The sequence below is a fragment of the Radiomyces spectabilis genome, assembly GCF_025331425.1.
Source record: "Radiomyces spectabilis strain NRRL 2753 chromosome Unknown BYT42scaffold_2, whole genome shotgun sequence".
In the NCBI taxonomy this organism is placed as follows: Eukaryota; Fungi; Mucoromycota; class Mucoromycetes; order Mucorales; family Radiomycetaceae; genus Radiomyces; species Radiomyces spectabilis.
This window is the reverse complement of record NW_026251927.1, coordinates 1,216,519-1,241,433: the sequence shown is the minus strand read 5'-3', so window position 1 is coordinate 1,241,433 and position 24,915 is coordinate 1,216,519. Positions and strand designations below refer to the sequence as shown.

The following is a 24,915-nucleotide window of genomic DNA, read 5'->3' as shown; positions in this document are numbered from 1 at the left end:
CCAACAACCACAACCAACGCTTCACCATTCTGCTGCTGGCCAACCCATGGCTCACGCTACTTACCCGTCTCGTCAGCAACCTTATTGGCATCAAGCATAATCACTTTTTTTTTTTCCTTTTTATTTTCACTGTTTAAACTGAATTCTTTATTGTGTCTCTTTTTTTTTTTTTTGTCTTCTTTGCCCCATTTTTCTGTAGTCCTTTTTTGTTTGTGTTTTTTCCCCTCCTGAATAGTAGTGTGTTGCAATCATCATCAAAGAAAAAAATAAACCCAAATTCCCAAAAGTGTAAAAAAAAAAAAAAAAAAAGAAATAGACGGTTTCCATAAATAACCTTCCAATTTCGTCTCCTATTGGGAAACAGTGACATGAACAAGCAAATTTTTTGAACTGCCTTTGTCCTTTTGTTCCTTTCCATCTTATGCATTTTATTGACTCGAAAGGATTGTGGAGTGCTTTAGCCGTTGCGCTGCTGGCCAGCTTAACGCAAGCGCTCGGCATCTCCTTGCAACGACGTTCTCATCTGGAAGCTCGTACCGATGCCCTGTTTCGTCGGCCTTTATGGGTGTCTGGTTTTCTGATTTATACCTTGTCGACCATTGTCGGCTCCACCATCACCATCGGCTATCTTCCCATCGTTATTCTGGCTCCTATAGGAGCTATCGGTCTTGTGTTCAATGCTATTTTCGCTCGTTTGGTGTTGGGCGACCCTTTTACCGCCAGAACGGTGCTAGGTAACCTATTTCCGGCTTTTTTTTTCTGTGCAAAAAAAAGTTTTGGTTGACTTGCAAAACGGTAATGATGTTTTCGTTTCTGCATAACTAATGGCGAGAGCAATGATAGGTACCTCCTTGATTGTGGTGGGAGCGGTTCTTGTTGGTGGTTTCGGCGTGGTTCCGGAACCTAAACATTCTCTGCAAGACCTTATCAAGCTGTACAAGCGACCTGCTTTCATTGCTTACTTTGCCGTTATCGAGACGTTCACGTGCCTAGGTCTTTTGGTAACGCATGTGCTGGAGTATGGCATGAACAAGAAGAAACCCCATCCCCATGGCCTGTGGAGTCATCCAGATCTAAAAATGTGGTTGGGCATCAGTTACGGTATGCTTGGTGCGAATATCAGTAGCCAAGCGATGCTGTTTGCCAAAAGCGGATTAGAGTTACTGACGCTCACGATCTTCCAGCATGAGAATCAGTTTGTGTATCCTTTGACTTGGGCTATCGTGTTTGCTCTGATTTTTACAGCAATTCTTCAGGTGAGTGGCTATCAAAAGGAAGGGGTGGTTTCCATTTGGATAGAGTTTTAAACAATGAGGGATTCCCTGTTTAGCTTCATTATCTGAATCGTGGCGTGCAACTCTGTGATACCATTATTCTCGTTCCGCTCAATTTTTGCTCTTTCAACGTGTCTTGTCTGTTCAATGGATTGATGTATTACAACCAATGGGACCAGTTGTTTTGGTGGCAAGTCGTGGCCGTTCTCTCTGGGATTGTCATCCTTGTCTACGGTGTACTGGTCATCTTTTTCCAACCATCGACGACCCGTCTGAAAGACGTCGATCCCGATCACAACATCAAGGGACAGCAGAAAAATATACCAAGCGAACGTACACCCCTCTTGGCATCTGCCTAACATGCACAAGATCTCTCTCTCTTTATCACCATTTTTATACTCGTACGATCTAAATGTATATCCCTTTTGTTATCTGTTTTTCCACTTTTCTCAAGCACATGGAAAAATCCTATCTAGGTTTCATCGCTGATCATTCATTTGCTCTGTTTTCTCATTCCTTCTTTTGTTTGCATTTTCTTTTTATCTCACATGCTTTCTGTTCATTGCATGTGGTATTTACCCTTTTCTCTGTAAATAAACAATTTAATTTATATTAAAAGCATTCATTGGATCCAAATTGACACGTCCTATTTCACGAACGACGACGGTTCATTTGATTTTTCAAATCCATTAATGGTTTGCGAGGAGCCACACGTTGAGTTTCAGACGCTTGTTTCTTCAATGGCGGTTCAACTGTCGTGTAGTCATCCTCATTCTCGTCCGTTCGTTTTCTTCGTGCTCCGTGAGGTTTCATGCTCGAAACACCCCATGAGGGACGTTGGTCTTTCTCGTTTGCGTCGAATGATGGTGAAAATTTTTGACGCCATGATCCCGCTGGCCGCTGGCCTGTGTTTCCTTCTTCAGAACCCACATGGTCATCGAACCGAATATATTTATTGAAATAAGTTTTATCGCGAATCTCGCCACGATCAATACGGTCGTTGTACATGTCCTCGTCTTCCTCATCATATTCGCTGTGAGTGTTGTCATCATCATTATCGGGCTCATCAAGGGACCAGGAGCGTTCCGGTAAATACGATTCCAGAATGGACCCGGATGGAGATGATTCAATGGTCATCGAGGAACTCGTGGATTTCGGAGTTTCAGATCCATCTTCATGGGCAAAGTTCATGATATAAAAAAGACTGTGCAGAGATAAAAGACGAGAAGAAAAGAGACAGAAGAAAATTAAATGGTTTGAACAAAGGATGACGTTGATTTATACAATGCGGTCAATTTTTGTGGCAGAGGGGTGATGGAAAATATGTAAAATGAATTTTTTTCTTTCTTTTTTTTTTGCGCGCACATCATGCATTTTGATTTTTATGACGGTCGTTGTGTAATCTCGGAGCATTGGCCTCCAGCCAACGCTGGGCCAAGTCAAGGTCCTCGTTCTCTGTTTCCAACGCTTTGATGCACCAATCGATCCCGAACCGATTCGCGTTATTGTCTACCAAAATATCGGCCAAGAAGTGCTTGCGAGAAGTGGCTTCGTCCACACAGAAATATAGCTCCGGCTTTGGATGAACCGACGTGAGCTCACGTTGTAAGGATTGAATCATGGGTATCAGCATACTTGCAGCGGTGGTCGCATCTTTGGGATCCTTTGTAGCGGTAGCGCAAAACTACAAAAGGAACAAGCCGACGATCAGTTACATCCTTCTTAAAAAAAACAGAAAGAAATGCTTGGACCCGCAGGACCTACCTTGTTACCACACCATGACTTTTCGCAACCCACCGTGAGTTGAGAATGCAGTTTACGAGCCACGCGTTGAATTAATTTCATGTTTTTCGGATCGTCTTCGCTCACCCAAAACGGGCCGAAACAGTATTGACACAAGCGTAACCGGTTATTAGCTCTTGGACGTGTACAATTCTTATTGCTGCATAATGGAGGAAGCTTCTGATTCTGCCGATGTACTTCATGGATCTTGGCATGCACTTGTATATCTTTGATAGGTATCTGACGTTGACATTTCTGGCAAGTAATGGTTCGTGACCCACAGTAACTTTCATGGGAATGCAACCCTAGCAGCCGATCACGAGCGTCAGCCGATGACACCCCTTGAGGTACGAGATTCTGTAAACCCCAGTTAGCCTTCCGTAACATACCGACTCACTCGAAGTACTTACATGGCAGTAGCGACAGGTGATTAAACGTTCGGGGCAGCTCGTTCGACGATGTGCAGCGAGCTTTTCATACGAATCGGTTGTGCAATGAGAGCATGAACACACTTTTTCAGCGTGATAGTAAGCCATATGTTTGGGTTCGTCTTCGATTTGTCCGACTTTACTGCACAGCGGGCAATGCCAATGGTGTCGTGCTTCATCGCTATCCCTTTTAAAGACTCGACCACACCCTTGGGAACAAACAATATTATTACGCAAGCAGAACCCTTCGTGAAGCATCAGTGTGCGTTCGGGTAGCCATGCTTTACAATGGTGACACTGCACAAACCCTTCTTGCGGCGCGGTTTCTGAAGGCTGATCGGTTTGAAGCTGTGGTTGCTGATCATCGTTCGGTGTAGACAGGCACTCCCATGTGAACACGCTATCCGTATACCCATGAAAGGTGATGTATACGGAAGACGCATTTGATCCCATCCCTTTATCTTGCAATGAAATATAACGTTCTGAATCCGATGATAAATCGCTCCACAAATGGTTCTCTAGCGTCGGATTCGGCCTGTCGCTCAAAAGCACATCTATTTGATACGTAAGCATACTGTACGTTGTCCACTGCTATTGCATTTATTTTTCTGCACTTACCGAGGTCACCGGATTCCACCACCACTCGGATTGCTGCGCCTTGCTTCAGTTGCCAATGCTTGGACTCTCCTTGGGATACCGCAACCGAAACGATGGGTTGATCCACAGAAGCTACCGAGACTTCACTTTGAGAAAAGAAGTTATTTTCATCGGTACTGAGTTCCTTTGGTAATGGTTCAAGATCTACTTCGAGATCGGTGTCAGTAATGCAAACGGCGGCTTCGGGCTTGAGTTCCAGCACGGTGAATCGGTACAACTGCGATCCGTACCGGCAGATCAATGTCTGACCCGTGGTTAACGTATTATAGTGGCTACGCAGATGGGCTTCGAGAGCGGCTCGGTAATCCACAATGTCGGTATAGTTACTGGACAATGGCCGTAATCGCACCCACGTGCCTTTGGGTAAATCTCGAGCTTTGATCATGATGCGATCATTCGCTTTAAGGTCGAGCGCATTCATCATCCAAGCCGGTAATTGCACAATGTCCGCATCATTGCCAGAGAATTCTTTGACGCCACCGTGAAGCATAGCACCGGTATGTGGATGGCGAAGTTCAAATGTGAGTGGGGAAGGCAGACTTCCGCCCGGGGCTGCTTGCAACAACTGCTCGAGCGATTGAGACGGTAGAATGATCTTGTCACCTTCCTCCAAATGGCTAGGTGAAGGTTGGACGTGGAAGACCTTGGTCCAAGTAATCATGGTATATAAGACAAAGCTGGGTTGATTAAGACAAAACGATTCGTAGCATACGTCAGGTAATTGCTTTGTCATGCGGCGGCGATGCTACGGCAATCACGTGACGCATTCGTCAGCCAATGTCCTTTTTGGGGGATTTGCAGCAGGCTTGAATCGCAAGCAGCCTCGAAGTTTTTGAGATACGATTTGACAATAGTGATGACATATCCCACAGGAAACATGAGTAAAGAAAAGAAAGTCTACCGTCTCTAAAGTACATATTTTAGCACAACTTCCTCAGAAAACTACTCTTTTTATCTATAAATGGGAGCCATTTGACGTCTCGCAAACAGATGACCATTCATATGTATGTATCCTCGTTTCCGATTATCCATTTAATGCAGAAAAATGGAGGGTTTGAAGCAAAGAGTATTCCAAGAGTGGAAAGGATGTCAAAAGCCAGAAGTCGCATGTTAAATACATGTAATTGTCTAGCTGATTGTTATCGTGCACCATTTGAACGTGGAACCTGATAAAATTGGTCGACTATCCATTTTCGCGATTAGTCGCTTATCACTTTCTACCCGCAATCTTTCGCTTTTAATCACTTGCTAATGAGAAAATTGAGCAGAAGAGAGGAGAAATCCCCATTATTCGCTCTGTTTGAAGAATGGCCAATCATTTCGACTAACGCGAGATCAGGCCAAAAAACAGATTCTTGCCTCAGGCCACCTTGCCTGGTTTCCGCGGGCAAGGACAACGCTACGCTTGTAGGTCGGTCCCGTTTCATCAACTGTTGGCATACTAACAATCGCTACTCCATTCACAATGGACCCCATATTTCATGCCCTATAGCAAAAGAATCAAAGAATGTTCACCTCTTGCAACTAGGCCTGCCATTGTAACCCTATCTTTTTTCGATCTGCTATCGTATTTTTGGAAACTAAAGGTGACTGGCTCGAGTCAGGGTCAACAGTTTGTCAGGGAAACGAAACGCTTGATGTTGATGAGAACCCTGGTAGATTAAAGATTACCGGAAGTATCTTGATCGGAAATTCGAGTGTCCAAGTAAGTCTCATTTCGATAAGGGGGCGATCAACACACAAGTTAGCTGTCAACGTGCGCTGGCAGCAAGTGAATAGACCTGGCAGCCGATCTGACACCTTTGACAGTTTTTTTCAATCTACAGCCCCATTGATGCTTGATAGAGACCTATCGTGAGTGAGCTTTGCCAGTGATGATATTATCTCGGTTTTATGCCAACGAACAATTGCTGGGAACTTTAACTATACCCATGCCGATAGGAACGCTTACTGAGAGATACATCCATTAGTTCAAAGGAAAGACCACATTAAATCTGATGAATTCTTCGTGCATGCCGTCCCAAGCATTGGCACTAATATCATGTGTTATATGCTTTACGATGATTCTTTATTTCAGACGATGGGCCTCTGTCATCTTTTGGGCTGAGCCATCATTGAGACAAGGTAGACGTTTTTCTGACTTTTAAAAAGGCATGATATTGGGTGAGTGATGGAACTAGAGTCGGGCACTTGGAAAATGCACCTCGACATAACCATGCTTCATCAAACCCACCAACGGTTCCCCTGGCCATCAACGTTTCAATGATTGCAATCCGCGGTATGCAGTTTGGGGTATTTTGGAAACGAGACGTATTTTTTTTTGCTGTGGACATGTATATTTTTGCCTTGGCTGTCATGTTTTCCATACGGCGGAGAATCATTTTGCCAAGGACCACTGCATTTGATCGTCCAATGAAATGCATTGAATTAATCGTATGGCATGAAAAAGAAAAACAGGTTGAATCAGATGGAAAAAAATACCTTCTTGGATCCTGCAGAATAAACCTACATGCATATGGATCGAAAGATAAGAACAGATGGTAGGTGAAACCCATTCCTTTTGATATTTCTTGGGGGCACCTCTTTTCTGACACCATGATGCTGGGTATTACCAAGAAATCACCCTTGGTGCGTTTAACTCGAGGTCGTGAAACTGCAAGGTGCTAACCAATAGGTTCATACACGATAACCCTAGTGAAGCACGTGAAAAAATAAAAAAGAATCAAATAGTTATTCACGCATCTTAAGGACCGGATCAAGGAATCAACCGATGATTGAAAAAACGTGTGGATCCAATGATGTCGGTACCGTGATATTGGGCTACTATTTACATTCGGGTCCCGTGCCGAAATGGGGGGCGATCCATTTATGGTCTGAGAACCATTGAGCAGTGAATGAATAACAATTGTTCTCATTGGTGATGGATTCCGATTTCGTGTCCCACGGCCAGTCGGCCATTGTTGTCTAATCATGAAAAGGATAATATATTAATGACGGTAACGAAATTTCTATATGGGAACTGCAGGCTTGAAGATGATGATCCAAGCTGTCGGTTTTTTTTTTTTTTTTTTTTTTTTTTTTTTGGTTTTCCATTGTATACACTGAACACGCAACAAGTGGGTGTGGAATTGTTTTGAGAAACTTTGATCCTTATTGGTCTCACAATTTCGTATCATTGGCACATCCTGATATTGCTTGTCGTATTTTAGTCCGATTGGGGAGGGGGGAGGTTTGCCTTTTATGGAAGGAACTATGGATGTGGTTGGTTCATTTTCATCCACTGGGCTTCCAGATGAAGCTCAGCGGGATATCAATCTGCACAAGGTCCAGACTTCAATGCAAGCAAAAGGAAAAAAAAAAAAAAAAAAAAAGTGGAAAAAAAGACATATATCTGTGCCTTCTCCCCTACTTTTTTTTTCCATCTTCTTGTCTTTTTTTACTTCTCTTCCTTTCGGCTCGTCTTGTACTCGACAAACTGGATTACTTTAGCTATCAACATCAAAGGCGACGTTCTAGTGGCAATCCAACCGTCTTACCTCCATCACCTTTCTCCGACGGTGAAGGTGCCGAACCTATTCAACTTCCTGCCGTCTCACTCCCATCACCTCCTGTCGTCTCACCTGCGCCCTTTCTTTCCACATCATGGCCATCGTACCTTGATCGCAAATGTCTGTCCAAAAACAATTCACCTCAACGATTGAACATCATGTTGGTTGACGACAATCCCATCAATCTTCAAATATTATCGCGCGCCCTGCGAGTGCACCTACCTGACTTGATAAATCACATGGAATTGGTGGACAGTGGTATCAAGGCACTGAATATTCTTCGCGAACGCGCATTTGATCTGATCCTCATGGATATCGATATGCCAATCATGAACGGAATAGAGACAGTACGCTGTATCCGAAATCCTTGCAGCAGCTCGGTCCTTCCGTGTAATCGAATCATTCCCATCATCGCAGTGACTACCAATGATTCGCTCAAACAACGCCAAACGTACGCGGGCATCGGCATGGTAATTTGAAATAGAAAGAAAAGAAAAAACAGAAAGTTTAACCGACCAATTTCCATTGGACTAACTTTTTATTTTTTCCCCTTTTGGTGCATTCGTTATTTAGAATGGCTGCATTAGCAAACCTTTCACACCGGCCTTGCTGATACGAACACTGTCCAAGATTCTTTGTTTCTAGTTAAAAAAAAAAACGCCAATATCACTAGCATTGGATCCCTTGGGTGTGGGCTCCCCCCTTGGATAATCTCTTTTGTTTTTCCTTCCTTCCTTCCTTTTTTTTTCCCTTTCCTTGCATATTGTACATACTGCATCTTTTCACACACTTTTTTTTTATTATTTCACCCCCATCTTACCAGCATACTCATACCTAGTTTATACGTATACAAAAAGAAATAATTCAATCCATCCTTTATAATTACCAGAGACAATGGAGGATATATCTTTTGTATGATTCCATCTTGGACCTTTTTTTTTTCTTTTTGGGTTTTTTGATTTTTTTTTTTCGGCCGGTTCCTGGCTAAAACATTGGGAACCGTGAAAAAAGAACCGCAGCGACAAATTTTCCATGGACAGAGTCGCGACAAATCAACCCCGTGATTCGTCCACTGTCTCACGTGTCAAGATGTTGATTGGCTGAAAGTCGATTGACAGCCTACTTGGAATTGTAAAACATGAGCTGATGTTAAGGCCAACTTCTTTTTCGCTGATTGAAATGCAGCGGGTATGTGCGGAAAAAGGAGAAGCCCAACCTCGGACAAGTTCCCCGTGCTGTTTATTTGTCAATGTTTGTCGGGGTCGAATGAACTTTGACCAAGTTGGCTATAAACAAACAAATAACTTTCTGGTTCGGATTCACTTTTTTCATCATACGCTTTTTGTGTCACTTTTTCATCGCCTGCGATTGACTTGGCGAATGAGGTGATTATTTTCACTCATTTTCAGACTCCCGTGCCGGGGTTTTCCATTCCTTTTTTCTTTTTTGTATAAAAAGGTAGTCCACCAAAAACTCACCCCAGGAACCTTTGTTTTATTACCTGTCTTTTTCATCCCCCACTCTCTATTTCATTATCAATCATCATGGAACATATTGATTCTGCCAAGTTGTATGCCGATGGTGGCTACCGCTTTGAATACGTTGCCAAGTTTATGGATTTCGGTATGTCATCTGTGTTATTTTTTTTTTTTTTTTTTTTTTTTGTTGGTGCAATGCATTGCCAATGTAAACAAAAGGATCAATATATATGCTGACTGCATCCACCACTCTCCTTTTTTTTCTTAATTTGCAGGTGAGGCTGATATCAACGCTATCAAGTCCGTTGCCGAAAAGGTCCGTCCTCTTATTCCTGTCGTGGTCGATGCTGTGTACAACAAGTTGTTCCAGTACGATGTGACCAAGAAGCATTTCCTTCCCAAGAATGAAGGTTTCGAAGGTGAGGTCGCCACTTCGTTGGAAGACTTGACCTTGGAACATCCTCAGATCAAATTCCGTAAGGATTTCCTGTCAAAATATTTGAACAAGCTTTTGGATGGCCCCTATGATGATCGCTTCCTTCGTTACCTTGACTGGGTCGCCAAGATCCACACCGATACTCCTACCAAGAAATCCAAGATCAATGTCGATTATATCCACATCAATGCACTGATGGGCTTTGTCGAAACCACATTGGTCGGTGGTTTGTTGTCTCTCAACTTGGATCGTGAAACCGAAGGTGCCGCTTTGGGTGCTTTCAACAAGCTTCTCTGGATCCAAAACGATTACTTTGCCAAATACTACTGCAATCCTGTCCTTGCTGCTCCCACCGCGGAGGCAAAGAAGTGCTGTGCCAAGCTCTGTGACAACCCTATCATCCCTGTAATTGTTGGTGCTTTGGCTGGTGGCTTGGGTGTTTGGTTCTCCATGCAACGCAAGTAAAACCCCTTCATCATTTGCCCATTTACTTTATTTTCTTTTTTTTCCCTGGGTCTCTCTTCTCTATTTTATTTCTGTAAATACGACTGTAATTGATAACTCAAAATTAACAATTAAAAATTTATTGTTTAACAATTTGAATGAAAAAAAAAAGGCGTGTATGTGGGCAGGGATGGAAACTTTCCTTTTCCTCCAAAATGACGTAAATAAAAATCTTTCCAGCCGGCCATGGATAAAAAAGCTCCTTATTACCCCATGTTGCACAATCGAGAAGTTTCCTTTTTTTTCTTTGTTTCTTTTTTTTTTTTGTCAGTCAGCTGGTATATAAACATATATTACGAAGTAAAGCAGAAAAGATGTTTGGATAGCATCTCTCTCCAAGGTTGTATAGTTTGATGTTTGTGGTTTTTCTTGAGGGGGTTTTTTAACCTTGAGGTTTTTGTTGAGTTGTATCATATACACGGATAATCTTGGTTTGATCGCTGTCGTTTTGTGAAAAGGCATAACCTCGATTACGCTTAAGACGCTGTATCCGTCGGACTTTGTTGACGGCTTGTCGGAATCGATCCATACGCGGTCGGTAATCGGGAAGATTGTATTTCTGGATTTCTTGAATAAAGTGGTACGGCAACGGTCGGTACATGCGTTTCGCACTGCAAATCAAAGATTCAATCAATCAGTCAGTCAGTCATCCTATTCAATAGTTTTCATCCCACACAAATGACTTACTATTTCCAGAAAAAGTCACGCAAATTGCAGACAAATGGCACAAGGATAATAAATAACCAGAAATTCAAATTGCCCCAAAGCATAGGTACAAGACCATAGTATTCAGGGAACACATTCACAGAAATAGCAGGCCCAATGTATGCCACTACCGGAAGATACAGGAACCATACTGCCATGGATCCTGGAATAGCAATCACTGTATACTTTGTCCAGATACTAACATTCCAAGGATTAGTTTCTTTCTTTTTCTTGGTGGGATTTTCTTTTCAAAGAAGGGAAAAAAAGAAGAATACTTACTCGGTGCTCAATGCGCACTTCCACAGAATACAGCCCAAGACAGCCGTGAAAACAGCCGAACCTGCCCACCATTGGCCACCCACAAGACCATTGCTGAAAACACCATCCGTTTTAAATGCAGCAACACCCAGGAAAAATAGCAACTACACACGAAAGCGGGGTTTGACTGCCGTTCATTTTTCTTTTTTTTTTTTTCATTCCACAGAGTACTTACCAGCGAATGGAAACAGGCATTGGCAAACCAACCCCAGAATCGTTTCTGATTAAAGAATTCGTTGTTTTGACCAAGCATGTACATTTGCGGATACTTGTCAAGCAGTCGCGCCGATACCAATTGATCAAAAATACCCATCACCAAAGGCGGCAAAAATGTGAAGATGACGTTAAAACACGACATGGTCCATGATTCGTACAACGTCGAGCCCGAAAAGCCGTTGTAAAAGGCATACTAAAACAGCGCGTGTACGTGAGTTGTGTATCCATCAAACCCTGTTTCTTTGCCCGTACTTACCCAAAATTGTGTAAGATACAAGGCCACGTTCTTGTAAAAGTAGAAAAAGATCATTTTACTGAGTCGCTGATAGGCCCATGCACCATGAACGAGCAAAAGTTTCTTGAGGAACCGGAATTGGGAAATGGCAAAATCGGCACTTCGAGCCGCCTGAAGACCTTCCACACCAGAAATACCCACTCCCACGTGCGCGGCTTGAATCATTGACACATCGTTGGCACCATCACCAATGGCCAAAAGGATCGATTTGTCGTACTTTTTCACAAGCTTGACCACCAACGCCTTTTGCAACGGAGACACACGACAGCACACCACGGCTTTGCACAGAACCGCCAGATCGAATAAAATCTTTTCAATATCCTTCTCCAGTGCAAACGTCAATGCCTTGCCATCAATCACCAAAGCAAGAGGCTAATAAAAAGGGTGCGCGTTAATTTTAGAAAACTTTTTTTTTTTTTGGCCTCAATTTTCTCCACTTACTTCCATGTCTTCACCGCGGTTCAACACATCGGTAATGTCGCGCAATTTTCTTTCAAGGAAATTCTTGGTCTCCCAATGACTTTCTTCGTTGCACACAATCAAACTCATTTCTTCGTTCAATAACTTGCAAGAGTAACCAATGTTGATGGCTGTTTCCTGACGATCACCCGTCAGCACCCACACTTTGATACCGGCTTCCTGCAATGTGTGAATCGTATCTGGCACACCGTCTTGAAGCTTATCCTCGATGGCAGTGGCTCCCAGTAAAAACAAGTCCTTTTCAATCATCTCAGCCGCTCGATCCAATTCATCCGATCGGTTCACCAGTGTCGTCGATGCCTTGTCGTAAATCTGAGACCAACGAGCATACTCTTCTTCAGGAATCTCACGCATCGCGATACACAAAGTACGTAAACCTTCCGAGGCATAATCTTCCAAATGAACCAGCGTCGATTCGACAAACGGGTTATTTTCTGCTAACCGTTCCAAAATCACTGTATCGGCGCCTTTGCAGTACAACTTGATCTTTCCATCAGGGCCACGAATGATCGCCGACATACGCTTGCGAGTGGAATTGAATTCGCATACATTCAGTACTTGGAACTCCATATCATGACCGCGAATACTGCAGGTAATGGAATTCGGTCGTCGCGTCTATACACATGAGAGAGATACAATGTTTAATAAAATCACCACAAACTTTTAATGCACACTGTCGAAAGAGTGACTTACGTGGAATGTGTAGCCAAGTTGGCTTGCTCCTTTGACAAGAGCTCCTTCATCGGGTGACGACGCTTGATACACGATATCCTCACTGTTCTCCTGTTTTTCGGGGATAACAGTGTGACAACAAGCAAGCAGGGTGAGAAATTCGTTGATAACGTTGGCAGTCGGGTGAGTTTTCAGATGCTCTTGCAGTTGAGCAAACGTGTATTGAAGGGACGGATCATCCACACCGTCGCGTGCTTGTTTATCCGAATCCACCTTGTCTGCATACGAGAGACCAGCGATCGACGATTGTCGAAACTGCATCTCGTTACACGTTAATGTACCCGTCTTGTCAGAGAACACGAATTTCACCTGTAACCGCGTCGAGTTATATTTCATCGGATTCCAAAAAAGAATAGCTCCATAATAATCACTGAAGCTTACCTGACCAAGTTCTTCGATCAAACTACTACTTCTTGCCACCGCAGGTGTATCGGTCTTGTCATAATACATGTCCAAATCCGCCTCAATCAAGTAAGACAGGACAAATTTCACAATTTCCATCGTGACCATTAAACTATTACGATGACGTTGAGGAACAACTGGTTTTGCCGTTGAATAATTGGAAAAGTAAAGTCTTACCTGATAGGGATGAAACTATTGAAAAGAATCAAAAACGTCAAGATATCATAACCAAATTCTTCCCCCCGACTTTGTTGGCCCAACGGAAGATAAGACACTTCGTCTCCTTTGTAAATCTAATAATCCAGGATCCCACCAAGCTGATCAGTATACCCGTAAATTCACCGTCAACTTTTTTTTCCCCACTTACCGTGAATACCAAACCACCAATGGCGCCGGCAATACTCATGGCTACAAGGATCGCGAAAAGATACAGGATATTGCGGTTGGTAATATGTGTCACATTTGAGATTTTGGATGGTTTTTTGCTGTCAATTCGACCCCATTAATAAACTGGCACGTTAAAGTTTGCTCAGCAAGTTCCCTTACCTTGAGTTGAGCATCAACTTGGTCTCGTGACCAGTGAATACAACGATACCGTAAATCCAGGATGTATTTCGAAGCTGGGCGCCACGTAGTAACAGCTGAGTGGGGTCCAGAGCGTAATCGCGCGCTTTGCCCATTTCATCCGCAGAAGACGTCGATAAAACGCCATCGTAGTTGTATAAACGATTGTTGGGTTGTTCCGATTTGATGACTCCTTGCAAACGGCTCACTTCAATAGGATTCAGAATCTGAGCCGTTTGTGGAAGCGCTTGCTTGATTTTCAAATTGACTTCACTGAATGCGGGCGGGGTTTGGAGGATGAGTGAAAAAAGATTGTATAACCTGGGCCACAAAGAAAAAAAAAATCTAAGCCTACTTACCCATCGAGGTTGCTTGTTTCAATATAGCATAAGCCTTCAGGTTCCGAACTGCTGACCAAAATAAGATCGGCCGGAAAGTTCTCGCCACCCTCGACACGTAAAATATCACCCACAGCCACATCACGCCAAGCTTTTTCAACAAATTGGGTTCCAACCAGCACTTTACATTTTTTCGCGTTGAGTTCGGCGTCAGATCGATGAACTCCCTGGAAAATGCCATCCATGAATGAGTAATTCATCATACTCGCTTGCAAAGAAAATGTACCATACAAGGCGCAAAACACATACCCAATCTTCTACAATTTCCTTGATAGCCGTGATGAACAGTACAATCACCAAAGGGACCAAGGTCGTCCAACGTGAAGTAGGCGAGATACCGGGAATTTGCTATTGTGCAAATGAACCTTATCAATACATAGGTCCCCCAAAGACAAAAAAAAAATAGTCGATGATGTTTTTGTTGATGAATGTCTTACCTGGATACCAGATACGAACAAGAAGAACAGATTGGCGTACTTTGAGAATTCTTCGTACAAAAACTTGGGAAGGAAAGTGATCGCGGTATATTTCGCTGTAAAAATCTTGTTGTGCAAGAATCGTTGCTGATCATTGAGATCTTGGTTATTTAAGTAGATGATACGTTCGCCACCTTCGCCGGCAGTACCGGAAGCGGTTCCAGGACGGCCCAACAGATTATTCACCGTGCCTTTAATGGTCTCCTTGAATCCTCGTCGTTTCCGGGTACGACTTGTCGGTGCCGCCGATATCCCGGCCGCTGAACGAAGCTGAATAGCACTACCAGCATCTGACGGTGTAGGCGTAGGATTGTACCGCGCACCAGCAATCGGGCCTTGATGCGAAAGAAGTTGCAAATCATCCTCGTCATCAAATGCGGTTGTATCATCGTAAATAGAACCGCCTAACAAAGATTCGTTAACAAATCACTTTTTTCCTTCATCACCAACTACCCCCAACCTCTCCTTCTTTTGCGCGTTGGCGTGTTGGCGAAAGGGAGAAAGTGGTGGTTATTTTTTTGTCACTGTACCATTATCTGTGTTGAATGTCTCTGTTCGATTCAGTGGATTGTGTGAATGAGTCGGCGCAGTGGTGGATGTTGAATGATTTCGCACACGCGTTGCATTGGGAGGGGTGACATCGGTCGGCACAAAAGGAGAAGGCTCAGTGGCTATGGTCGCTGTTGCTGGTACTACATTAGCCGGGGATTGGGGCTGTCGTGATTGACCATTCTGGAGATCAATAAGGTCAGCCGTGTAAACGGAAGGAGAATAAGTGGTAGGTTGGCCATGAGGCGACGGCGAGCTTGCATTCACAGGCGTGGGGTTGGCAAAAGGATTGGCGGTGGCATCATCGCCTCCAAATGCGGAAGGCATGGGTGGATGCCGCTGCCAAGACTCGGCTTCCGATGCCTCATCGCCAAAGGGGTTATGCGGATTATTGGACGCCACTTTGAGTGGATGATATTATGGCACGTAGAAAATAACAGACGTTCGTTCAAGACTATCTACCGTCTGGAACGCTAATACAATATATAGAGAAAGGACCAAGAAAAGCAAGGAAAAAAAAGGGAAAAAAGGTTAATCTGCCTTTATTCTGTGCACACCAGCGAAAAAAGAAATGTCTGCTGCCTTTTTTTAAACGGCGCTTCAAGAACCACAAGAAACAAGGTCCGTTCAGCCAAGAAAATACCAACAACGAAAAAGAGAAGACCTCTTCATGAACCCAAGTTCCAACGTTCATTAATGTTGTCAGCTATGGCGCAGAAGCTGGACATTGAGAGTTGACTGCAATTGCGACTGGTGGTGAAAGAAAAAATTTAGCAGCGTGTAATTTAGAATTTGGTTCTTATTTTTATTTTTTATTTCGTAGTACTGCCGTGATGGGAAGTGACTGGTGCAATTCACAATTGGCGATTATTATGAGATAACAAAACGGTAAAACTACCTTTCGATGCCAAATAACGATCAATACGGTCAATGATGGGTTGATGATCCATTACTTTCCTGTCAATTGGTACATCGGATACAAGCATAGTGATTCTCCTTAAAAATTTAAATACGACAATTAACCCATTTATTACCATTGACTGTCATCACGAACTTGTTTACATAGAAATTTAAGATGGATACAGCACTTGTGCATACTGTACTTGTAGAAATAATTCGTTCAACCCTTGGCTGCTGTTTTGAGATATCGATGTGCCAAAAGAACAGCAGCTATGCTTGTCAAAGTCCATAAAAGACCAATGACAAGTTCGACAATCTGATGCTTTTCCGACGTCACCAAGAAAATCCTTAATTTGGGGGTGTTCCATCTATTGCAACGAGACCAAAGATGAGTGGAAATTGAACCCTTTTAGCATTTAAAGTAAAATTGAATCTTACGTGCTCTCGGTCCATGTGCCTTTGGTCGGATCCACCACACCAAGTTTTCCTTCGGCTTCATCGTAATGCAGCCCGGTGCCGTAGGCTGGGTGATATTCTGTAAACGTCTTTACACATTTTTGCTTGATACAGTATTCACCCGGGTTGCAATCCTGGATTTGATGACAACTGACGACTTGTCCCTGACTGTCTTTGCGTGGCGTGCCCGTCACACCACTGAGGTAGCTAAAAACGAACCGAGGAACCAGTTGCGGCATAGGATCTTCAAATGAATACACAGAAGTATAATGGCTAATGCTGCCTATTTTCGACACTATGGTTGTGCGCAAATGAGTCGCCACATTCTACTTTTTCACCGGACCGAAACTCGTCATCACAACTTTACCGTTAAAGTAATCTTGCATAAAAGGACAGGAGAAATTGGTGGATAGACAATCGAGCAAAGACTGAACCACCGTGCAATTGGCATTGATCAAATCCGCGCCGTCGGAAGACCCTTGCGCTTGAATAAATGTGGTACGCGCTGTGGCATTTACAAGTTTGCAGATGGATTGTGTCATCGGTTCAAGGTTCAACAAATAATCCATGTCACTGTGATAATATCTACAATAACATGCGGCCTTCCCGTTTAACAATCCATAATGGGAGACGTATCCAGTAATGGACATTTTACCTGCCAAACTCTTTCTGATAATCCGTGACTACCGTTGCTGGAATGGTACGCTTCTTGTCCAGGAAACTCATGATGCTGCTGGGAGGTAGTTTCCTCTGTGTATCTGCATAGGCATTACGAAGTTCGCTTCCTGTCAGCCTGGTTTGTTGCGCTAAAGCATCCACCAAGCCTTTGCTGGTGTCAATATCATCGACATGAGCCCAGTAGCCACCGCTGTAATTGGAAGTTCTGCCAGTCACCGATTTGAATTCGATAATGGAATCGATCTTTTCCATATTAATGCGCGTAAATTTGTCGCTGCGTATGCATGGAAATGTACAAGGCGCGTTTGTAAACGGACACGGCGTAGCTCGCGTCGCATTGGTGCACTGGAAAGGGGTAGAAATATCCTTGACAAACCGTTGAGAACCTGCAAATCCCCACGATTCGGCAGTGAAAGCCGTGTACATAATGTGCTTTCCCAGAGTATCCAGTGCCTTGGGCGCCTAAATGACTCGATGGTGAGAAAAAAGCATCAAGGCAACATTAGCTTAGTAACAGGGTTACCCGACTCAGCGTTTCTGCCACTGCCAGCAGAGCGACCAGCCCAGACACATCGTCTTCCACTCCGACTGTCAGGTCTTGAAACATGGAACGACTGTCCATGGCCGCCGTCAACATCAAAATAGGTTTATCATCTTGGGCATTCATTTCTAACGAGGGCGTGGAATAGACGGACAATCCACCAATAGCCTGACACCAGCCTATATAGCCGATTTTGTATGAGTCCGAATGCTTTTCCCTTGGTAACAGTATCTAGTTTACCGCGTCTTAGACATGTCCCAGAGTTGACAGCGGCCCACATGAATAAATCGAAATCAACAGCCTGAAGTGGGTAATGTTGATACTGTTTCTCCTTGTTGTAATTTAATGCCTAGGTTACCTGATCAGTCTGTGCGTTCTTGTATATGCAATGCAGTGGGAGTATTCATTACCCGAGTAAAGTACTGATACACTTTCTTGGTTAATGCATTTTCCGGCTTGATCGCGAAAATCGGAAAATTGAAATGTTCTTGCAACAAACCATCTCCCTAATATCATCAAAAACAGTTGACGCGAATTCCCAGCCTACATCTGCGAAACCTGGTCAGTACGACGAACCTGGGGATTCCACATATATTGATTCGGCTCGTTGGCATAAAGACCATATTCGCAATTCGGACACATCGCATCGGGTGATATCACTGAGACGTTGTTCTCGGATGACAGCCACGCAATGATTCCCGTAATTCGTTGGCTTGCCTCCAGTTTTTGGATATTCGTCCTGTGAAATAAAAATATGAATTGACGAAACATGGGGTATGCTTATGATAACCAAGCCATATACTTTGTCAATAAATAATACGGTAGAAATACAGCATACGACCGACTATCGCCTTGGAAAGGCGGAAACTGATCAATGTCGTCTTGTGTTTCGATTTCATACAAGATACCACTGGCCGTATGGGGCGCTTATGCGTCGACAGATCAAATAAAGAGTCAGCGATCGCGTTTGACGAATGAGCCATAGTTTCATGGACCGGACTTACCGTGGCAGCCCACTGTGCCATTGGCATGGAGTAATCGCACGCATGGGTAGTTATTAAGATTGGTATATATGTAGGGATATAAACTAGAAGCAATGTCCTGTGCTAAGAATGATCGTGAATACAGTCATTAAGGGTTTTCTTGTTCAATGGTAACCAACCCAAGATGGACGTTCCGTAGCATAAAAGGGCAAGGACAGTAATGAACGGCTTTATGACATGCATAACCATCCACCATTTACTGAAAGACAATCTATTCAAGTCGCATATTGAAGAATTGGATTTTTTTTTATTTTTCTTAGTTTTTTATTCCTTATCGCGGTTTTCAAGTTCAGTTCATTATTGCATGTTTGTAAGCCCATTCTACCAGATAGATCACCCTTTGTTCAGATTATTCCTTGTCACTTTTTTTTTTCTCTCTTTTGTTCATGCATTGATGACTGTTTTAAGAGAATCAAGGATACACATGCATATCTTTACAATGTTGCGTATGGTATCTTTTAAAATCCTCCACCATCCATTGCAGTGATTTTGATCAGTAAATGAAACCTAAGGGGCGCAGCATCAAGCGCCCGAATAATAGCTAGAGCATAACCGAGACGCAAAAAACCCTTCGGCCTTAGTCTTCGATCCAATACTGGTATTCATAAGGGTAAAAGTTTGTGTGAGAGAGGAAAGCCAAGCAAAGATGACTTTATTTTCAGGTGGTCAAATTTACAGAGGCAACTAGTACAAACATACTATGATAGCTAATATTAAAGCACCCGGCAGAAAGCGAATTCGGACTTGGACCAATGTGATTTCCAGGAGTTGGAGGCAGATAGCGGCGGAAAGATGATGGATGACAAGCAAATGACAAGCGAAAAGGAAAAACAAAATAAAAAAGTAATGGAACTCACCCTGGAGCAGTAGACTGTTCACGGGCGGCGTCGTATCTATTTAATCAAGAATCAGCTCCATAGCTACCTTCCCGATGGTCTACCCTACTGGAAACCTACAAATGGTCAGTCTCAAACTGTAAAAAAATAAGGAAAAAAAAAGCGCAAGTTAGTAAAAAGATGTCCTTCAACTTGTACTTGTGATAGCAATAAAAAATTGCTGTCAAGTGCTGTCATCCATCAACGCTCAAGAAAAAGGCACCAGGCACCTAAGAAAAAAATGAACGAGGCATAAGCATTTTTATTAAACGGGTTTATATTAAGCGAACCAGTGAGAGCGGATGGATGGATAGAAACAGTATAAGGATAAAGAGAAAGAGGAAGATGCAGAAAAAGAGCGAAGAAAACGAAAAACGATTCTCTTTCCCTTTTTATACTCATACTTCTGCGTTTAAAGTTTTTCGCGTTCAGTTCATTTCCATTGGAACAAACCAGCGTTTTCATTATGCAATTACGCCCTTTCCTGTCGTGGAACATGTCGCTATGAAATCATTATTCTTTACCGCAGCACCTTCTTATCTACGTAGAATTGTCACCTAAGCAACAGGCTTAGATGTAGTGTGTTCCAAATGATCCATCCTTTCAACTCTTAATATAGTTTCAATGTGCATTTTCCGATAAGCTTTCATTTATTTAAAAGCGATTCCATTTTAAAATTTCGCATGCGCCTTTTTCTGTCAATTGCCGGAGAGGTCCCGATTTGGTTACAGTTCTTTTTTTTATATTGTTTATTTTATCATATCTGAAACCTGGCTCCCTTGGTGTAACCAAAAAACCGCACATTCTGCAAAATACAATCTTCTCTATCAACCTCAATGTCGATGAAAAAAGGTGCAGAAAGTTGCTAATCCACTATTATCGGTGCCAAGGAAAATGATGGTGCAATGTATGTGAAGGGTTAGGTTTGATGAAAGCCATGCAAATGACTTGGGAAAGCCCATAACGTAAAATAACCTTTTGATCAGTGGGCCTGTCGATAAGAAAAAGGGGGTGTGTGGGACAGCTTTCTTGAGTGGCACCACTTTGCAGATATCGTTCAATCACAGTGCATGAATGACGTTTGAATGATTTCTCAACACTACAGTAATTTTTTTATATCAAAATGCTGCGCACCCTTCCTGTGGATCGATATCTGGCCATATGCACGAGGAATTAAAGCTTTTTTGTTGTTGTCATGAAAAATGCACTCTAATGTAGGAAAGCAAGATTTCGATGCACTTTAAGTTATCCAGGTTATTTCTTTTTTCTTCATCGCTGTTAGTGAAGGAATAGTTTATCAATACCCTGATTTTGCTTCCTCGGTTGTCTAAAATCAAGACTACGGTGAGAAAAAAAACGTGGTTCTGGATTTACCGAGTCACTCAAATTGAATCGAACCAATAAAGCCATCTTTAAGGCCTTTGAAGCGGGTGGTCCTATTTTAATTACAAAGTTTATCTATTCCACAACAAAAATCCGTCAAGATGAGAGAGCGCAACTGCAAGTGTTGAGGGAATATCTGTTTATTGGGATAGTATGCACGAAGTTGTCTATGCATGCACTGCAACATAAAATACTGAAAAAGCATATCACAAGTAAAAATGGAAAGTAAAAAAGCACGAACAATAATAATAAACGACAGATTTCATCTTGATGAGAAACTGGCTGAATTTCTCTGAGAGCAATATCTACTGTGGTTTGTCCTGAGCGGCCAAGCGGGTCAAGAATCCAACCACTTCAAAGCTTGTCCGGACGTGCCAGTTGGCCATGGTTTTCTTCTCGGGGGGTCCTACCGTAATTGAGAACAGGGAGGAATCGCGTTGCATCCATCCTGAAGGCAAAACAGGAGATAGTGGCAAAGTCGAAGACGGTCGACGAGCCGTGGTAGGTGAATTGGGTTGAGAGGAACTGCCCGAGTGGCACACGTTGAGCATTCTAAACATATCTTCATCCGTTTTGTCATCACCAGCGCAGATGACGAGTTCGCATGCAGCGTTCCGGGTCAATATCCGCTTGACAATTTCTCCCTTATTGATGGACATGGGGCGCACTTCTAGATTCTTCTTGCCAACGAGGATTTCTACCGGCAATCGAGACACGATTGCGTTCTCAAGATGGCTCTGACACTCTTTTGCTTGGAACGCTCTGATTTAAGGATGCACATTTAGTCAACGCATTCATCATAGGTACGGTATGTCCTTTTACTTACCCGTATTCGGCATCAGCCATGCGATAATGCCATGTGATGGATGATTTTTTATGTTCTACAAAGCTGCCTTGGGTTCGCTCGGTGTAATAATCAAAAATCATAGTGACATCTTGCTTCCAACTCATATCCACATCATTGACAATGCTTGTCCAGTTGGCTTCACCGGGTGATTTGATGTAACAACCATGCTCCGCACTGAGGCCCAAATTGGGAACAGCATTGCCGAGCCATTCATCCAAGGTAGCTTGATCACGACCAGAGATAACCCACACCTCGTTACGTGGATCACGGCAAAGAACTCTTAAAGCTTCCAGCATGTCGGCGGCTGGCTTTGCATCGGACGGCACAGAAACAATGGGCGTCAAAGTACCCTAATGTTATCCGATGCGTGAGTTTACATTGATTGTGACCCATAGCCTGATGGAAAAAACTTACATCGTAATCGAAAAAGAGCAGTCGTTTCTTTGCATTGGTGTAAGCATGCACCAGTTTATCCAGATCCAGGGCAGGCGTGGAATGCGAACGAAGCGACTGTTGTTGGCTACAGTCCACCAACTGTTTCACAAACGAATGCGCCCAGAATTCGGCGGTATGGCTAATGACATGCTGATAAAGTTGCTGTATCAAGTCAAGGAAAGTAATATCAGTAAAAACGTCAACGCTGGTTCTTTTTTTTTTCAGATTAACTTACTTCATGACGCGTGGACTTCTCTTCTGGTAACATGGTGAGTGCATCATGGATGGCCTTTGCTACTTCAGCATAATCCCATGGGTTGATAAGCATTGCGGCACTCAGGGAATTGGCGGTGCCTGCGAATTCACTGAGAATCAACGGAGCATGCGTTTCATGTTGGCAAATGGTGAATTCAAACGAAGTCGTATTCATGCCATCGCGCACGCAGGTAATCAATCCCACATCGGCCACCGACAGTAATGCATAGTATTCATCCCGATCGATATCTTGATGGAAATAGTGCACCGGCGTAAACTGCAACGAGCCATAAGTCCCATTGATGTGGCTTACTGTTTCCGAGATTTTGGCTTCCAATTTGGCGTGTTCGCCGTGTGTAGGCGTGGCGACTTGGATCAAGACCACGTTATTACGCCATTCCGGATAATCGTGCAAGAACTTTTCAAACGCCAAGAGTTTCTGCAGAACGCCTTTCGTCTCATCCAACTTGTCACGGCCAATCACGATCTTCTTGCCAGCATACATGTCCCTGATAGCGTTGATTTTCGGCGCTACACCTGGCTCCTTGCAAAACCGGTGCACACGGTCGGCGTCGATACCGATAGGGAAGGCACCCACAGATACAATATGGCCATTATGATTCACGCCTACTTGATTGGATTCACATCCCAGAACACGGGTGCAGGATGAAATGAAATGGCGAGCATACGAATACGTCTGGCACAAAGCACCAAGCACACATTAAGTTTGAATAACAAGAGAAAAAAAAAGATCTTTTTTCTTCTTTACCTGGAACCCAGCTAATGTCGCTCCCAACATGCCTTCCAATATTTCACTCCGGGCTAACCAAAGAGTAAGTCAATGTTACTTTAGCCAATAGTGATTCATTTCACTTTACTTGTCAAGCAACGAAAGATTTCGGAACTGGGAAAGGTGGCGTGGATAAAGATGCCAATGGTGGCTTCTGGTAACTGCGTTCTCAGCATTTGAGGTACCAGCAACAGATGATAATCATGAATGCATACTAATCTCATCAATGAATAAGCGTTCCAAATACCTTTCACACGGAGTTTTTCGCTTACCAATATCGCCGGGTTGATAATGAGCAATGATGGTGTCTGCAAACTGTCGGTTCACAGCGACATAATCGGCCCAGTTATTGAGTTCTGCACGGCCGTCGGTAGCTTTGGACGAAACGATGTAATGGAACAAGGGCCACAGGACTGTTTCAAAACAGATTAAGTAAGCATGCAAAAAAAAAGAATGCGAGAGGAAAATAAAACGAAAAAAAAAATTAAAGTTTTCATTTTGGACTACCTTCTTTACAGTAACCTTCGTAATGACCATGCGATGTTTTGTCCAAGAAAATAGGTACCACATGGGCCTTGTTCCACAACAATTCCTGCAATTTCTTCTTATCCTCAAGAGCGACTTGTTCCGGTGCCACTTGTTTTTTACTGCCTTTGATACGAATGGGACCGGTCCATCCGATATGGAGGGTCTCCCAGTTCTTGTTCAAACTTTGCAATCCGGCATAGAGCGCCTGATGGCCCCGACGTTCGACCACCGTCCAGTCGGCCGCGTGGAACTTTGCCCGCAAAGTACGGCTACGATAATGATGGCGAGCCAGTCGGCTCACGGGAGCGGCTGCCGCCGGATCCTTTCCGTTACCATGGTCCACTGGGGACGACGGAGGCAACGTTTCGGGGACACTGACTTGTTCCTGAGCTCCGGATTTATCATGAACCGCCGGAGGAGGCGAGTAAGGTGGCGACAAGGGAAAAACGTCTTTCCGTATAGCAGAGGCGGTGTCCTGCGTTCGAAGAATATTGTACGGTATTTGATGTGTGACGTTGATAATGCGTCCTGGAATCTCGGGAAGATGACCGGATAAAGGTAGGTAGTTGGCCACTTTTTCGGCCGTCAACGATTCACTGGACGGAAGAATCATTGGGAATCAAAGGGGAATTGTATTGTAGTCAGTAGCAGTGAAAAGAGGCAACAGAAACCAAAGGTACAAAAATACAAAGCCAAAGCGAAAGGAAAAAGAGACCCAAGGAGAAGCGAGAAGAAGGAAAAAAAAAAAAGAAGCCGAACGATTTGAAATTTCAGAAAGACAAAGGGTTGATTAAAAAAACGTGTTGTTATTTATACCATGCCTCCACTTTTTTGTATTGATCATGGGAAATGCCCGGTTTGAGTTACCAAAAGATGATGAAATGGGCAAATGCCAGCAGGTGACTCGTGCACCCGACCGATCCTGCCGGTCTTCCTTGTAGC

General features: G+C 43.5%; 8 protein-coding genes across 8 annotated transcripts; 3 read left to right on the top strand and 5 right to left on the bottom strand.

Moving 5' to 3' along the window:
* Positions 1 to 316: 316 nt before the first annotated feature.
* On the top strand, positions 317 to 1,906 carry BYT42DRAFT_556104 (uncharacterized protein). Its single transcript, XM_051566742.1, has 3 exons — positions 317 to 734; positions 844 to 1,256; positions 1,331 to 1,906. The coding sequence occupies exons 1-3, from the start codon at positions 422 to 424 to the stop codon at positions 1,631 to 1,633; spliced, it is 1,029 nt and encodes a 342-aa protein (XP_051427166.1). The 5' UTR covers positions 317 to 421; the 3' UTR covers positions 1,634 to 1,906.
* Positions 1,617 to 2,620, bottom strand: BYT42DRAFT_186346 (uncharacterized protein). The gene has a single exon (XM_051562442.1). It carries the CDS (start codon positions 2,463 to 2,465, stop codon positions 1,926 to 1,928), a length of 540 nt encoding a protein of 179 aa, XP_051427165.1. The 5' UTR covers positions 2,466 to 2,620; the 3' UTR covers positions 1,617 to 1,925.
* A 20-nt stretch (positions 2,621 to 2,640) lies between these two features.
* On the bottom strand, positions 2,641 to 4,802 carry BYT42DRAFT_542816 (ubiquitin fusion degradation protein UFD1-domain-containing protein; the record flags this gene model as incomplete). Its single annotated transcript, XM_051565634.1, has 4 exons — positions 2,641 to 2,958; positions 3,039 to 3,311; positions 3,467 to 4,038; positions 4,103 to 4,802. The coding sequence occupies 4 exons, from the start codon at positions 4,800 to 4,802 to the stop codon at positions 2,641 to 2,643; spliced, it is 1,863 nt and encodes a 620-aa protein (XP_051427164.1).
* Positions 4,803 to 7,527: 2,725 nt separating this feature from the next.
* Positions 7,528 to 8,610, top strand: BYT42DRAFT_556098 (CheY-like superfamily). Its single transcript, XM_051566741.1, has 2 exons — positions 7,528 to 8,159; positions 8,263 to 8,610. The coding sequence occupies exons 1-2, from the start codon at positions 7,848 to 7,850 to the stop codon at positions 8,332 to 8,334; spliced, it is 384 nt and encodes a 127-aa protein (XP_051427163.1). The 5' UTR covers positions 7,528 to 7,847; the 3' UTR covers positions 8,335 to 8,610.
* Positions 8,611 to 9,025: 415 nt separating this feature from the next.
* Positions 9,026 to 10,217, top strand: BYT42DRAFT_602120 (Protoglobin-domain-containing protein). Its single transcript, XM_051571041.1, has 2 exons — positions 9,026 to 9,312; positions 9,443 to 10,217. Exons 1-2 carry the CDS (start codon positions 9,234 to 9,236, stop codon positions 10,066 to 10,068), a joined length of 705 nt encoding a protein of 234 aa, XP_051427162.1. The 5' UTR covers positions 9,026 to 9,233; the 3' UTR covers positions 10,069 to 10,217.
* Positions 10,218 to 15,778, bottom strand: BYT42DRAFT_602119 (uncharacterized protein). Its single transcript, XM_051571040.1, has 15 exons — positions 15,224 to 15,778; positions 14,655 to 15,097; positions 14,467 to 14,565; positions 14,179 to 14,384; positions 13,802 to 14,092; positions 13,623 to 13,740; positions 13,433 to 13,548; positions 13,235 to 13,367; positions 12,815 to 13,162; positions 12,083 to 12,736; positions 11,603 to 12,013; positions 11,306 to 11,539; positions 11,092 to 11,234; positions 10,795 to 11,010; positions 10,218 to 10,718 (listed from the first exon to the last, which is right to left on the bottom strand). Exons 1-15 carry the CDS (start codon positions 15,567 to 15,569, stop codon positions 10,490 to 10,492), a joined length of 3,987 nt encoding a protein of 1,328 aa, XP_051427161.1. The 5' UTR covers positions 15,570 to 15,778; the 3' UTR covers positions 10,218 to 10,489.
* A 584-nt stretch (positions 15,779 to 16,362) lies between these two features.
* Positions 16,363 to 19,043, bottom strand: BYT42DRAFT_610467 (Nicastrin-domain-containing protein; the record flags this gene model as incomplete). The annotated part of the gene is made up of 11 exons (XM_051571396.1): positions 16,363 to 16,510; positions 16,581 to 16,893; positions 16,966 to 17,183; positions 17,254 to 17,738; positions 17,800 to 17,996; positions 18,058 to 18,166; positions 18,228 to 18,323; positions 18,394 to 18,556; positions 18,620 to 18,743; positions 18,822 to 18,923; positions 18,980 to 19,043. 11 exons carry the CDS (start codon positions 19,041 to 19,043, stop codon positions 16,363 to 16,365), a joined length of 2,019 nt encoding a protein of 672 aa, XP_051427160.1.
* Positions 19,044 to 21,423: 2,380 nt separating this feature from the next.
* Positions 21,424 to 24,586, bottom strand: BYT42DRAFT_489249 (glycosyltransferase family 20-domain-containing protein; the record flags this gene model as incomplete). Its single annotated transcript, XM_051563923.1, has 10 exons — positions 21,424 to 21,566; positions 21,612 to 21,880; positions 21,945 to 22,315; positions 22,380 to 22,562; positions 22,636 to 23,352; positions 23,425 to 23,477; positions 23,534 to 23,659; positions 23,718 to 23,858; positions 23,953 to 24,295; positions 24,422 to 24,586. 10 exons carry the CDS (start codon positions 24,584 to 24,586, stop codon positions 21,424 to 21,426), a joined length of 2,511 nt encoding a protein of 836 aa, XP_051427159.1.
* Positions 24,587 to 24,915: the final 329 nt, after the last annotated feature.